This window comes from Phyllobates terribilis, unplaced genomic scaffold (genome assembly GCF_046119375.1).
Source record: "Phyllobates terribilis strain yellow unplaced genomic scaffold, ASM4611937v1 Scaffold_11__3_contigs__length_659146591, whole genome shotgun sequence".
In the NCBI taxonomy this organism is placed as follows: domain Eukaryota; kingdom Metazoa; phylum Chordata; class Amphibia; order Anura; family Dendrobatidae; genus Phyllobates; species Phyllobates terribilis.
Genome location: NW_027362771.1, coordinates 189,269,776 through 189,284,269, shown reverse-complemented (window position 1 = coordinate 189,284,269; position 14,494 = coordinate 189,269,776). Strand labels below are relative to the sequence as shown.

At 38.3% G+C, this 14,494-nt stretch overlaps 1 protein-coding gene across 1 annotated transcript in view; it reads left to right on the top strand.

Moving 5' to 3' along the window:
- CFTR (CF transmembrane conductance regulator) overlaps nt 1-14,494 on the top strand; it is a 229,417-nt gene that overhangs the window by 191,299 nt on the left and 23,624 nt on the right. Inside the window, exons 19-23 of the mRNA XM_073651905.1 lie at nt 1,740-1,890; nt 5,560-5,787; nt 7,471-7,571; nt 9,524-9,763; nt 10,836-10,991. Coding sequence (XP_073508006.1) covers nt 1,740-1,890; nt 5,560-5,787; nt 7,471-7,571; nt 9,524-9,763; nt 10,836-10,991 — 876 coding nt within the window. The remainder of the gene's footprint in view (nt 1-1,739; nt 1,891-5,559; nt 5,788-7,470; nt 7,572-9,523; nt 9,764-10,835; nt 10,992-14,494) is intronic.

Genomic DNA, 14,494 nt, shown 5'->3' with positions numbered 1-14,494 from the left:
GACAAACATGCAAAAGAATAAGAAATCAGGAAGGGGCAAGCACTTTTCACACCACTGTTTAAGCAATAAGTTATATACACTGCTCAAAAAAATAAAGGGAACACTCAAATAACACATCCTAGATCTGAATGAATGAAATATTCTCATTGAATACTTTGTTTTCTTTACAAAGTTAAATGTGCTGACAACAAAATCACACAAAAATCATCAATGGAAATCAAATTTATTAACCAATGGAGGCCTGGATTTGGAGTCACCCCCAAAATTAAAGTGGAAAAACACACTACAGGCTGATCCAACTTTGATGTAATGTCCTTAAAACAAGTCAAAATGAGGCTCAGTATTGTGTGTGGCCTCCACGTGCCTGTATGACCTCCCTACAATGCCTGGGCATGCTCTTGATGAGGTGGTCTCCTGTGGAATCTCCTCCAGGATGGCACATCAATGTCAGCTGTAGCAAGAAGGTTTGCTGTGTCTGTCAGCATAGTGTGCAGAGGCTGGAGGCGCTACCAGGAGACAGGCCAGTACACCAGGAGACATTGAGGGGGCCGTAGGAGGGCAACAACCCAGCAGCAGGACCGCTACCTCCGCCTTTGTGCAAGGAGGAACAGGAGGAGCACTGCCAGAGCCCTGCAAAATGACCTCCAGCTGGCCACAAATGTGCATGTGTCTGCACAAACGGTTAGAAACCGACTTCATGAGGGTGGAATGAGGGCCCGACGTCCACAGATGGGGGTTGTGCTCACAGCCCAACACCGTGCAGGACGCTTTGCATTTGCCACAGAACACCGGGATTGGCAAAGTCGCCAGTGGCACCCTGTGCTCTTCACAGTTCAAAGCAGGCTGACACTGAGCACATGTGAAAGAAGTGACAGAGTCTGGAGACGCCGTGGAGAGCGATCTGCTGCCTGCAACATCCTTCAACATGACCGGTTTGGCAGTGGGTCAGTAATGGTGTGGGGTGGCATTTCTTTGGAGGGCCGCACAGCCCTCCATGTGCCCGCCAGAGGTAGCCTGACTACAGTTCCTACAAGATGAAGGCATTGAAGCTATGGACTGGCCCGCCCGTTCCCCAGACCTGAATCCGATTGAGCACATCTGGGACATCATGTCTCGCTCCCTCCACCAACGTTACTTTGCACTACAGACTGTCCAGGTGTTGGCGGATGCTTTAGTCCAGGACTGGGAGGAGATCCCACAGGAGACCATCCGCAACCTCATCAGGAGCATACCCAGGCATTGTAGGGAGGTCATACAGGAACGTGGAGGCCACACACAATACTGAGCCTCATTTTGACTTGTTTTAAGGACATTACATAAAGTTGGATCAGCCAGTAGTGTGTTTTTCCACTTTAATTTTGGGGGTGACTCCAAATCGAGGCCTCCATTGGTTAATAAATTTGATTTCCATTGATGATTTTAGTGTGATTTTGTGGTCAGCACATTCAACTTTGTACAGAACAAAGTATTCAGTGAGAATATTTCATTCATCCAGATCTAGGATGTGTTATTTCAGTGTTCCCTTTATTTTTTTGAGCAGTGTACTTTAATGTATCTATTAAACAGGGGCCATGCAGGATTAAATACGCTTAAAGTAAATATTTGAATAGTAGAAAGTGTGGTTATACTATAGTGAGGCATGTTTTGTGGTGAGTGTCTGTTGAACAAACACATCTTTCCATGTGTGTTTTTATTAAGCAGTAATCCATGTGAAAACGTTACATCTTTTCTCTTTCCAGTTGGTGCTTATTGTCATTGGGGCAATCACAGTGGTTTCCATTTTGGAGCCTTACATCTTCTTGGCTACTGTTCCTGTGATTATTGCTTTTATCTTACTAAGATCCTATTTTCTGCATACTTCCCAGCAACTAAAACAGTTAGAATCTGAAGGTAAGGACAACAGAGGAACATTATCTGAAATGCATATATACCTTTCCTGTTGGCACAATACTGTCTACTCCTCTTCCAACATTCATTTATTGTTCTTAATATACATATTGATTTAGCTTGATCACATGGAATTCAGGGAGGAGGGTGTTTTAATACTGATGTCAACAGATGAGGATTGACAGGGCAATTGTTCATAGAGGCCCACACCCTAAATTCTTCTGTGCTCACAGACTTTAGATCTTAGGTGTGAAATGTGCCAACTAAAGTTGTGCAGGTAGCTATGACACCAATATTTGAAATTGACCTTCTCAACATATATGAATATTTATGTAATGCTGACCTCAAAGCCACTCTGTGCGTTAGGGAAAAACTAGTCTAAGCCACGAGTTAGTCAACCTCCAATGTATTGGGGGCCTCTCGAGTCTTCCTCAACAGGTAATTTGAGGGTAGAAAAGGATTGTGCATGTTAAAGGGAATCTGTCAGTAGGATTTTACCACTCAAACTATTTATACGCACATGTAGCTGTTGCAAAAACAAGTCCAGCAATACCTTTACATGGCCAGTCCGTTCCTCTGTTACTGAGAAATCAGAGTTTGAATTGATATGCAAATGAGGATGAGCTATTTATAGATCTGAAGCCTCTGTCACTCCAGTTCTATTCTCTGCCCAGTGTTGACCTCTCTTGCTTAGCTGACTGCTCCTTTGTCTGAAGTCACATAGAATACAGGCTGTCAGTCAAGCAAGAGGAGACAGCGTTGGGCGAGGAATAGAGCTAGAGTGACAAAGACTTCAGATCTACAAATAGTTCTTCAGCCTCATTTGCATTATTCAAATGCTTATTTGTCAATAATGGAAGTGGACTGGCACTGTAAAGGTTTTGCTGGACTTGTCTTTGAAAAAGTTAAATGCATATATAAATTGCTTTGGGGGTAAAATCCAGCTGACCGTTTCCATTTATATTTCAGCACCCAATCTATGACATATTTTACTCTCCCTATTGAAACCTCATGAATGCTTGGCAGAACAGAGCATGCATGTGTATCAGAGGTTGGCAGGATAGATGCCGAGCTCATTTGGCCACCAATACACATACATGATGTATTCTGCCAAGCGTTTGTGTGGTTTCTATAGGGAGAATAAACCAAGTCAAAGCTCTATCAGACTTTTAAACTCAACATGCCTGTTCCTTCTCTCTTCCAACATTATCTATCCTCCCATGACTTTATCTAAGACGTATGGACACTTATAGAGGTGCAGTCAATTGGAGAGCTTTACCAAAATTGCTGCAAAAAAATTGAAGGAGTTAACGAAAGTAATCAATCAGGACAAATGAAAAATCTGTAGTTTTGCAGAACCTTTGATAGATCTTCTCACAGTGTTTCATAAAATAGAGAATATTATGATCCCAGGTATGTGATTGCACAGTTCTCACCAACAATATCTAAGGACACTACTGTTCTGACTCATTGACCTATTGCAGCATTCTCTGTAGAGACTGTCATGTAAAAAGAATGAGATCTGTCATTCCTTCCTATAAGAAGTTTGTTTAGTGAATACTCGGTTACTTTATGTGGAACACTATGTAATTGTGTTACATTGATAAATACCTTAAAAGCAGCCTGAATGTTCATATTGGAGAACATAAAGGAGCCTACATGTTACTTATAGAATATATTACCTGAAATTCCCATAGAGTCCTGTACTACACTTACCTCAAATTTTTACTTTCACGTAGAAAAAAATATTTGAAAACAATATTTACTATGGCTATAGTGAATCTTTACTGGAATTCTGTGTTGTATACCTGCATTCGCAGGCTGCTGTCCAAATTGTCACAATGTCCTAAAATGTGAATTTTCTTTTAGTTCAGGATTAATAATTACAGTAATTATCAATGGAAATAGTAGTATACTGGTATATTGAGGCATATAACTGGTTACACATGCGCCTGGACTTACTAGCTTCAGCTTTTGTTACTGTATCCTTCTTGACATTATACTGTCCCATATGCATTATGTTTAACTCCAGAAAGGAAACGAAGACTTTGATCACTGCATATAATTATAGTGCATAAAGTATTTGTACTGGATACCAATTTATTAGAATAGTGATATAAGTAGGAAATGTTGTACTTCTAAAAAAAAGTGCTTTGACTGACAGTAAATGGAGACACCTTTGGCAGTGGCTTATTTACAAAAGGATTGGCAGTCTGAAATCAGATGTGCCGGATCTCTATTTCCTCCGACATCATCTGTCAGGGGAGTCAGGGGCCCATACATGTTAGACTGTCAGCTGAACACATCCATATAGGTGAGTATGGCCCACGTTAGTCTAAGGCAGGGGTCCCCAACCTGTGGCTTGGGAGCCACATGTGGCTCGCGGGCCTATGATCTGTGACTCGCCGCTGTCTGCCAGCTTGGAGCATTAGCACCAGGTCTATCAAAAAGCTATATAGAGCAGGTCTCCAGATGGTGAATTTTGTGAGTAGCAAAAGAGCAAATCTGAATGTGCATATTCTGGCCATGGAGGTTTGGGGATAGTTGAAGTATGGTAAGCTGGAGACCGCATGATGCTAGCTGTCAGAAGAGGTGCTTGTAGCTGGATGTGACAGTGTATTGGGAGTGGTTGATGTGAGAATACTGAATGGAGGTTTTGTGGGAACCTCTGGATCTTGGTATACTGCCTCGCTGTGATTTCTGTGGAAAAGGTTTGGCTGCCATTATACCAGTAATGGGGGCTCTGGGTGTCACTACTGTGAGGGGGGCACGAGCTGGATGTGGCTCGCAACCCTCTCTTACACCTAAATGTGGCTCCTGACCCTTTCTCAAATTGAATGTGGCTCTCAAGGTCAGAAAGGTTGGGTACCACTGGTCTAAGATGTATGGGGCCTTAAAACTCACAGAATTTTTTGTAGCTGGCTCCAGGAAAAGTAGCAATTCCACAGTAGATCTCATGGACATGACCATTTATGAAATGCAAGAGACTTGTAATCCACCTCAGTATGCCTTCTTATTCATATATAGTTTTTTTTGTTGGATTCCATTGTTTCCTGAGGGACATCTTTGTATATCTGGCACCTTACGAAGCCTGAACAGCACTGCACAGAGGTTTTGCATAAGCTCTAAGACCAGGTTTACAAGAGCTTATATTCGTAAACGTACGTAATACATGTTTGCCTATGTGAATAGCCACATAGCGTAACATACAGTAGCTCCTCATTAAGACGGCCTCATAGCTGGACTAACCTCCATATTAGGCACAAAAAAAATTGAAGTGATAGTGAAGAAAAATACACAGTTTGAAGGCGGCCTAAGAGCTGAAACAGTAAGATAAGTGGTCATTTTTGGAATGACCATCCCTAAATTGTAAAATTAGTGTAATTTCCTCAGTTTTTGTACAATTGCAAAATTTGGATTGCCACACATGGGAATTCACAATTACCAGCAGTGAAATAGGTTATAAAGCATGTCCAATTATGGTATGTTTCCCAGAAGTGTAACAGATTGTCTTGTCATTACAGACTCACATTATCTTTATCGACTACTATTATTGGATGGTTTCTCACCAGCCTAAAATCTGAATGTTTCGCGCAATCCTTTGTTTGTAATTTCTTTTTTGTGGAAATGAAGTGATACGTGTTAATAAATAAATTCCTTTTCCATTTACAGCCCGCAGTCCAATATTCACTCATTTGATAACCAGTTTAAAAGGTTTGTGGACTCTAAGAGCTTTTGGACGGCAGCCATACTTTGAAACCCTTTTTCATAAGGCATTAAATTTACATACAGCAAACTGGTTTCTCTACCTGTCCACCCTCCGATGGTTCCAAATGACTATTGAAATGATCTTCGTCATCTTTTTCTGTGCTGTTGCATTCATCTCGATTGCGACATCAGGTACAGTACACCAGGAATTATTTTTACAGTTATTCAGCTATTTTATAAAATATTAGAATTTTGTCACAAATTGCTCAAACCTTTGCTAAAAAAATTGTGTTCCAATTTTATTTATTTTTTATTTAATTGCAACAACACTTTATGATGCAGGCTCAGGAACTTAACCCGCTCCGTACAGCTTGGTTGGCAGCTATATTTCATAGCCTGAACCCGAGGGTAACTGATGCGATTGAAGCTAGCTCTGATTCCATCAGTATAACCTCTTAAATGCTGCTGTCAAGCATGACAGTGGCATTTAAAAGGCCTCCAACATGTGGTGTGACCACAGCAACAGGCATGCTGAAGGGCTCAATGTCAGCCATGATATTACTGCTATGAAGCCCAACCTGTATTTGGGCTTCAAAGGAAACCAGGAATTGTACAAAAAACTGCAATACTTCACTATATCAGAGACAAACAAGTGATTACAGGTTCAAGTCGCCTGATGAGACTGTTGAAAAGTGTAAAAATACATTAAAATATTGTTAACAAATATTAAAAAAATATTAAAGTTTAAATCACCCCCCCCCTTTTTCCCAAGCATAAATAGTAAAATGTAAAAACTAACAAAAATTAAAATAATTGGTGTTGCCACATGTGTAATCGCCCAAACTAACAAAATAGAAAAATATTTATCGCATATGGTGAGCACCAAAACAGACAAAAAAATAAAATTGAAATGCTAAAAATCGCTTTTTTCTGTTGTTACACTTCACCCCCAACCAACACACTGCAAAAAAAATCAATAGAAAGCGAACAAAAGGTTATATGTACTCTATCTCTATTGACAGAAATAAGGACACGTGTCATCTTTAACTTTAGGCCTTTTATAGATCATTTCATCTTCAACTTTTTTAACTGTTCACAATAATAGTCATTTTGACCAGGGGTGGCCAAACTTTTACATGCCACTGTATATCAGCTATCCTTTGCTTGAATCTAGAGAAGTGCATGATTTTCGCAACATGCAAATGAAGTGTTAAGTGCTTTGTCACGCCTAGAGCACTTAACAACACTCTGTCCCCTGAAGTTATTTTCATCCTTAGCACCTCCCTCTCCTTGAGTGATCGCTCAATTTGGCTGTGACATCAGGTGCCAGCCAGGCAATCTAGCGCCTGCTTCTGCACACTTAGGTACCCTGCTATGGGCACTGGTTCCAGTGTTCTGCACATGTGCTGCCCAATCACACTGTATACCCACACATACCAAGTATTCTCTATTCTCTTCTTACGAGAGCACAGCAAGGCTGGGTGGTGCATGCACAGTATTATGCTGAAGCAAAAAGTAGTTATGTACTGTACTAAGATTGGCATTTCATTCTAAATGTGCCACTTAATAATATTAGATGTATTAGATGTATCCTGTTTTAGTATAGTAAAGTTAGCCATCTAATTTTATTAAGAGGTACATACTTCTCAATAAATTTGATACATATCTGGCTGTCCATATGCCAAAAGTCAGTGCACAGCTGACTTACATTTGCCCTGTATATATACCAATTTTGGTATTAAATATATCAGGTTGATTGAGGCATCCTGCCACTAAGTCACGCCCACTTTTCCAAAAATATTGGTGAAAGAGGTGAGAAAAAATTCCCATGAGCTGTTTTATTCAAGGCTTTTATGACCATATCATGCCTTTCAGGTGCTGGACAAGCAAAAGTTGGAATTGTTTTGACTCTGGCCATGAATATCATGAATACTCTACAATGGGCAGTAAATTCAAGTATTGATGTGGATAGTTTGGTGAGTAAATATTAGAAACTTTAGTCAGCCTAGACTGAATATATTTTGTGATTGGTGACATTTTTAACATATTTAGGCCCTGATTCATCAAGACTTGCGAGAAAATTGGCGGCGTGATGGAGTCAGGTGTTTCTGTTTCATGAAAGAATGCACACCTCTTCATGAATCAGGAGCGTCTGATGAGTGACATGTGCCTCTGCGTGCTGTGCCAAAAATCTTACACCAGTCTTACACCAGCCACACCTTGTCATGAATTAGATGAGTTGCGGCATCATGCCCCCCTGCACCCTGTCATGCCCATCTCCAACCATTTTGTTGTAGCTGGCATGAAAACACCATCAGTGGCAAAAATTGCACCAAAATTTTGTGACTTTTCAAAGCAATATATGCCAGACTTCTGGATCTGTCATGTCCATAATTTTCTCAAAATTAATAGATATGACCTGAATAATTGTAATTATTTTTCAGATGTACCAAATGTTTTATATAAAGGCATTTGAATGTCTATGAATGCAGATTTTCATTTAGCCTAAAGCGCTGCTGTGTTTCTTTTTTGGTATCAAATTCTTTAGATTACATATAAGTTTTTAATTCTTATGCTACTTTAAAATTGTCTTATTCTATATAAATAGTACACACTGTTTAGTGTACTAAACATTTCTAGCATCTGTAATCCGTATGCTTAGAGGGACAATTTTTTTTTAGTTTACATTTTTCCCTTCTTTTCTTACTTAAATTCATGCGTTTTTGCCTAGAATCATTTTTGTAATTTGATTTAAAAAAATGCAGTTTGCCTTCTATATCCTCTGTGTTCCACTGTCCATTGCTGACTGTAGAATGGGTTCTCTGAGAATCTGTTGGTGGGCTTCTTCTGATGATCCAATTTGAGAGTTTATAATTCTTTGATCTATGTTTTTTAAGCTCCTATCACCTGATTTATCAACACAGACCACAACATGGTTGAATAAACTTAAATCTGCAGGGAAACAAGAAGACTTTTAAAGCAAAACAGTTCAAAATGTTTAATAAAAACAAATTAAAAAAGTTTTTTAGCCCCAAATTCATGCATTTAAGTAAAAAACAGTTGTCTCTAGAAGTGAACTACTCCTTTGGTTACTTTGTGGCCAACATGCAACCAGATTGTCAATATATATTCTCCAGTATTCTCACAAAAATGACATAGTACGTATATATGGAAGATCAGTGCTGTATGAGAGGCTGTAGATAAATTCAGTATTATTCACTATTGCTTTTGTTCTTTCCTTTTTTTAAAATTCACTAAAAAAGGAACACTATATCATTGTGTAGGGTTTTTATCATCATTACAAGGCTGTGTTACCAACAATTGTTTCCTATGCACATTTTTCAGATGGTCTACCTAAAGCCTCATTCAGACGTTAGTGATTTTTTATGTATCTAAAAAAAAAAAAAAAAAATGTTATTAGAATTTTGGATCTGAATTTCATCAGTATTTGCTCAGTGTCAGTTTTACCATCAGTGTTTCATCAGTGATTTTCATGTATGAAAGAATAAATAATTTACAAATCGTCTCCTGTACATTACAGTGTTAATCTTGGACAGCACATGGATTGTACATTGACGCCATCTGTGTGTTGTCCATGATTGTCACGGACCTATAGACTTGTATAAGTAAGTTTGATCCATTATCAAAAATAGACATGTCTCTATGATTTTTTTTGGACACATGATCTGCAAAAAAATAAGTACATATGAACAGCTCCATAGAGTATAATGTTTTAATCTGTATAATGTTTTATCAGTGGAAATCAAAGATGGAACATGTACTGGACATCTGAATGAAGCCTTGAAGGTAGACATCTTTGGGTAGTCATCTCCTTGTACATGATCAGATATGATGTTGATGCTTTACTTTATTTTATGTTTGTAGTCCTGAATCAGTAAACCAACAGAAGTCATTATTTTGTTTTAAGATGCGCTCAGTTAGCAGAATCTTTAAGTTTATTGATCTCCCGAGAGAAGATATGCCAAGCAACAATAAAAAGAAGGAGAATTTGTCAGAGGTTCTCATAATAGAGAATGATTACACCAAGAAAGATCCGGAGTGGCCATCTGGGGGTCAGATGACTGTTAAAAACTTGTCTGCTAAGTATGTGGAAGGAGGTCATGCTGTTCTGGAAAATATCTCATTCTCAATTAATCCTGGTCAACGGGTAAGATCAATACTGAGTTAATATATGATTGATACACTGCTGTAATGCTGACATTTAATTTAACTCATAGGCATGATACAACATATTAATAATATAAGAGTTAATAATTTTATTTATATAGCGCCAAGGTATTCCATAGCACTTAACTTATTCCGATATGTTCAAATTAAGTCTTTGACATATATTTTTTTAGAATATGTGCAGTTGCGTGATATCTAACTTCATTATGAACAGTCATGTTTCATGATATAAATATAGAATCTTGAAGAGGATATTTTTTTTTCATGTTTTGCGGCCAAATAGTATTTAGTACCTTTATGAAAATCTTACATTTTGGGGTCTAAAATTCTGGTAAGCTTCCCTAAAAATTACTGCTATGTGTATTTCATCAGAGTGAATTCATTTTAATTTATAATATGTAACCTTCCATTTAATAATCTCATGTTCTTTTACAACAACTTGCCTGTGAAAAACAAATAGTGAGGAGTTATATGCTTAAATGCTGCACCAATGGTGTGGCTTATAGCAAGTACTTTATTAAACCAGATTGACTGAAGTGATTTAGCATTTATTAAAATAGTCCATTTGAGACCAAAAACGTAGAAACCTATGTAATTGAAATGAGAACAAAAAATATGGATAATCATGCATTGTAATATGCTTTGTGCCTCTTGTCTCACTTCTCGTCTACAAACTTTTTTGAGTTTGTGTCTGTTCCTCTTAGTTTTTATAACTCTATTTTCACAATCGAACCACACCTTTAACAAATTATAAGAATTTTTAAAGAATACAGTTGATTGTATGGCTATATGTGTGTCAGAAATAACACAGATATTTTTGTGACCTGCTCCCTTGAATGATGTATTTTTAATGTACTTTTTAGTGCCCATACAAAAAAACATTATTTGACATGAATGGTTTTAATATACTGTATTTAGTTTAACGACTCCCTAGATTTAACTTCAATTCTTCTTTCTGTCTGAACATGTATATCTTACCTCTTAAATTCTACACTCTCTGAGGTATAGTGCTCCTTAAAACACATCCATTTCGTAAATATCTCACATTCCAGGTTGGCTTATTGGGAAGAACTGGTTCTGGAAAAAGTACCTTGTTGTCCGCCTTTTTAAGATTATTGTCAACTCAAGGTGAAATTCAGGTTGATGGGGTATCTTGGCAGACATTACCACTTCAGAAATGGAGAAAAGCCTTTGGAGTTATTCCACAGGTACGTCATTTCTGCTATATTTAGTTCTATGATTACAGTTGTATCAGTCACCTAGAGATCTTCTGATTTATCTGCAAAGAGTATGTAAATTGACTTTTATTTACCACCTTCCCCCACCCTAATCCTCCCTTTTAGTAAATGGAGGATGTGTGTGCGGATCACAGTGCCACAACATTCTCCAATGTTCCAGAGAGGCCTTGTAGTCCATCAGTTTTTGGCATAAGGAAGTTGCTTGTAACCATATTTTTAAGCCCTACAGAGTAACCGGAGCCTTAGGGTTCATTTACATGGCCCGATTGGAGGCACTAAACAATTTTCAATCAGTGGTCGTTCAATAACCTGTTCACAGAGGCAGACTGCAGTTAATAATGCACACTGAAAGATCTGTAGATGATCGTTCAGTGCGCATAGGCCACTATTGTTTTTTTTCAGTACGAGTCCAGTTTAAATAGGAGCGTGCCCACCTTTTTGGGCTGCACATCTTGTCTATTTAGCTTTCCACAGGCGGGTGTGAAACAGTCGAGTCTAGGTCCTGTTCTTCCCCTGTCTATTTTGAGGCCTGTTGGCACATAGTGAGGTGAGATACTAGATTAAGGACCATCCTGATTGGGTATGCCTTGTTGTGGTGGGTTGGCTTTTAAGCTCTTTGGATCAAAATATTGTCAACTAAGTACCCTATATTATTTATTTCTTTTTTTCTATTTGACTATGCGCCGCCAAGAACAATGATCTTATGCTCTGCACAAAAGATCATGTCACCCGATGAACGAATGTATTTCTCATTTACTGGGTGATCGGCAGCCTGTTTACAATGAAATACTATCCTTAAATGCGCGTTCATGATAATCTTTCAGTGTAAATGCAGCTTCAGGCAACATCTGGTGTTAGATACCCAATCTCCTCCTTAATGGTTTGGTTTCCCAGTAAATGTCATCCAATGGTGAATGTTTACCAAAGAGCTGTAATTCCGACATTTGCAGCCATAGCTTGCATCTTCTGTTAAAATAGTATAATTCTTTGTGTCCATTACTTGATTCCATATCAAACAGCTACTTTTTCTCTGTTTGTTTAATGACATACCATTTCCTGAAATAAGTAGAGGCGTTTAACAGAAGAATATTATCTGCCTTGCCTTTTCCAAAATATGTATGTAACTAGATGAAAAATGTTCAGCTTACTGGCATGCACATGTCCTAATCACTCGTAAGAGCAAAAAAATAATGTCTTCATTTATGTAATTCAGTCATATAAACAACATGAAACTAGCGCATTTGTTCTTAGCACATTAACTTTCACAATTAAAAAAGTCAATAGTTAAAGGGTTTTCTTGGAGTACATTGATTGACTACCCAATACCTCCAATATCAGCAAAGCAAAAGGGCAGTGAATAGCTTCAAAGCACTACTGCAGCTCAAACATACTCAACAACAAAGTTTTTGTAAGTACAGAAAAATGAGTAGTCAGTAGTCAGTCCACAAGCAACAAATAGTCCTCTTGTTCCAACAACTGAGAGAATTCTGGGAAGGTGCACAGTGGACATTCAAGGTAGGATCCAAGGGCTGTACATGTAGCACCAGTAGTGAGGTTAAAATCCCAAACCTTGATTTAATCCATATTTAAAAATACTATTGGCAGCAGTATCAAGGCTTATACGTTTCAAGCAATTCTACACTTAAGGCCCCGTTACACTTAGCGATGCTACAGTGATCCCGACAACGATACGACCTGTCAGGGATCGTTGCTGCGTCGCTATGAGATCGCTGGTGAGCTGTCAAACAGGCAGGCTCACCAACGATCAGGGGAGCAGCGACATCGTGGAAAGAATCTTTCCACGATGTCCTGCTCCTGGTTACCAGCCTGCTGAAGCAGGAGCAGGCTGGTAACCATGATAAACAGCGGGTTACTAGGGGCACACGTGCCCCTAGTAACCCGCTGTTTATCATGGTTACGAGCCTGCTACGGTGAGCGGGAGGTTACCGCTCACCGTAGCAGAGTGGTAACCATGATAAACAGCGGGTTACCAAGTGAGCGTGTGCCCCTAGTAACCCGCTGTTTATCAGGGTTACCAGCCTGATCGCTGGTCCCGCTGGTCACATACAGCGATGTGTGCTGACCAGCGGGAGAGCAACAACCAAAAAAAGGTCCAGGACATTCTGCAGCGATCAGCGACCTCACAACAGTCATATCATTTTAAGGCTAGGTTCACATTTATACTTATTCAGTTGTAAAACGTATGCCCCGGACATGTATGTAAAAAATGTATATAAACATGTGTAATGGTTCAACCTACGACTATCTGAATTTCAACGGATATGTCCATGTATTTCTTTCTACTTTGAAAAATGTTATAAAAGAGTATTTTTTTTATTAGATTTTACTGGTACTGACAGGAAAAAGTATACGTTTTAGCAGTATGGAAACATACTGCTATACGTTTCAATACATTTCCCATTGAAAATAATGGAGAAATAAAACGTATACGTCTTTCATACATTTTTTTTAAACAAAAAAACATAGTGGTCAACATCCAAATACACGGAATATTGAGCAAACCTGACAAAACATAGTCAAAAGAATTTTTTTTTACTACGTCTTGATCAGTTTAGTTGCCGTATACGTTTGAATACAGTTATTTTTGCAATTCAGGGATATACATCCAACACAATGCACTGTAGAAATGTGAACCTAGCCCGAGGAACATTACCTCCTAAAAAGAAGCACATAGCATCCTATGATGTTCACTTACAGTATGTGTAGTCTTTTAGTATTGTATTCGAGGGATGCAGGCAGATTTAGAAATGATAAGACAAAAACTCTATTTTTAATTAATTTGAAACAGTCTGAAAGGAGACAAACACAGAAATATATTTTCCATCACAGCAGTGACCACTATTTTCCTGTGGAACATTGCTCACAGATCTTGACAAATATTGCTTATTAACCCCTTCACCCCCTAGCCTGTTTTCACCTTCATGACCAGGCGAAATTTTACAATTCTGACCAGTGTCACTTTATGTGGTAATAACTCTGAACGCTTCAACGGAGCCCACTGATTATGAGATTGTTTTTTTTCATGACATATTGTACTTCATGATAGTGGTAAAATTTGTTTGATATGACTTGAGTTTATTTGTGAAAAAAAATTGGAAATTTGGTGAAAATTTTTAACATTTTGCACTTTTCAGACTTTTAATTTTTATGCCCTTAAACCTGAGAGTTATGTCACATAAAATAGTTAATAAATAGCATTTCCCACATGTCTACTTTACATCAGCACAATTTTTGAAACTAATTTTTTTTTTCTTAGAAGGGTTAAAAGTTGACCAGCGATTTCTCATTTTTCCAGCAAAATTTACAAAACCATTTTTTTAGGGACCACATCACATTTGAAGTGACTTTGAGGGGCATATATGACAGAAAATACCCAAAATTAACACCATTCTAAAGACTACACCCCTCAAGGTGCTCAAAACCACATTCAAGAAGTTTATTAACTCTTCAGG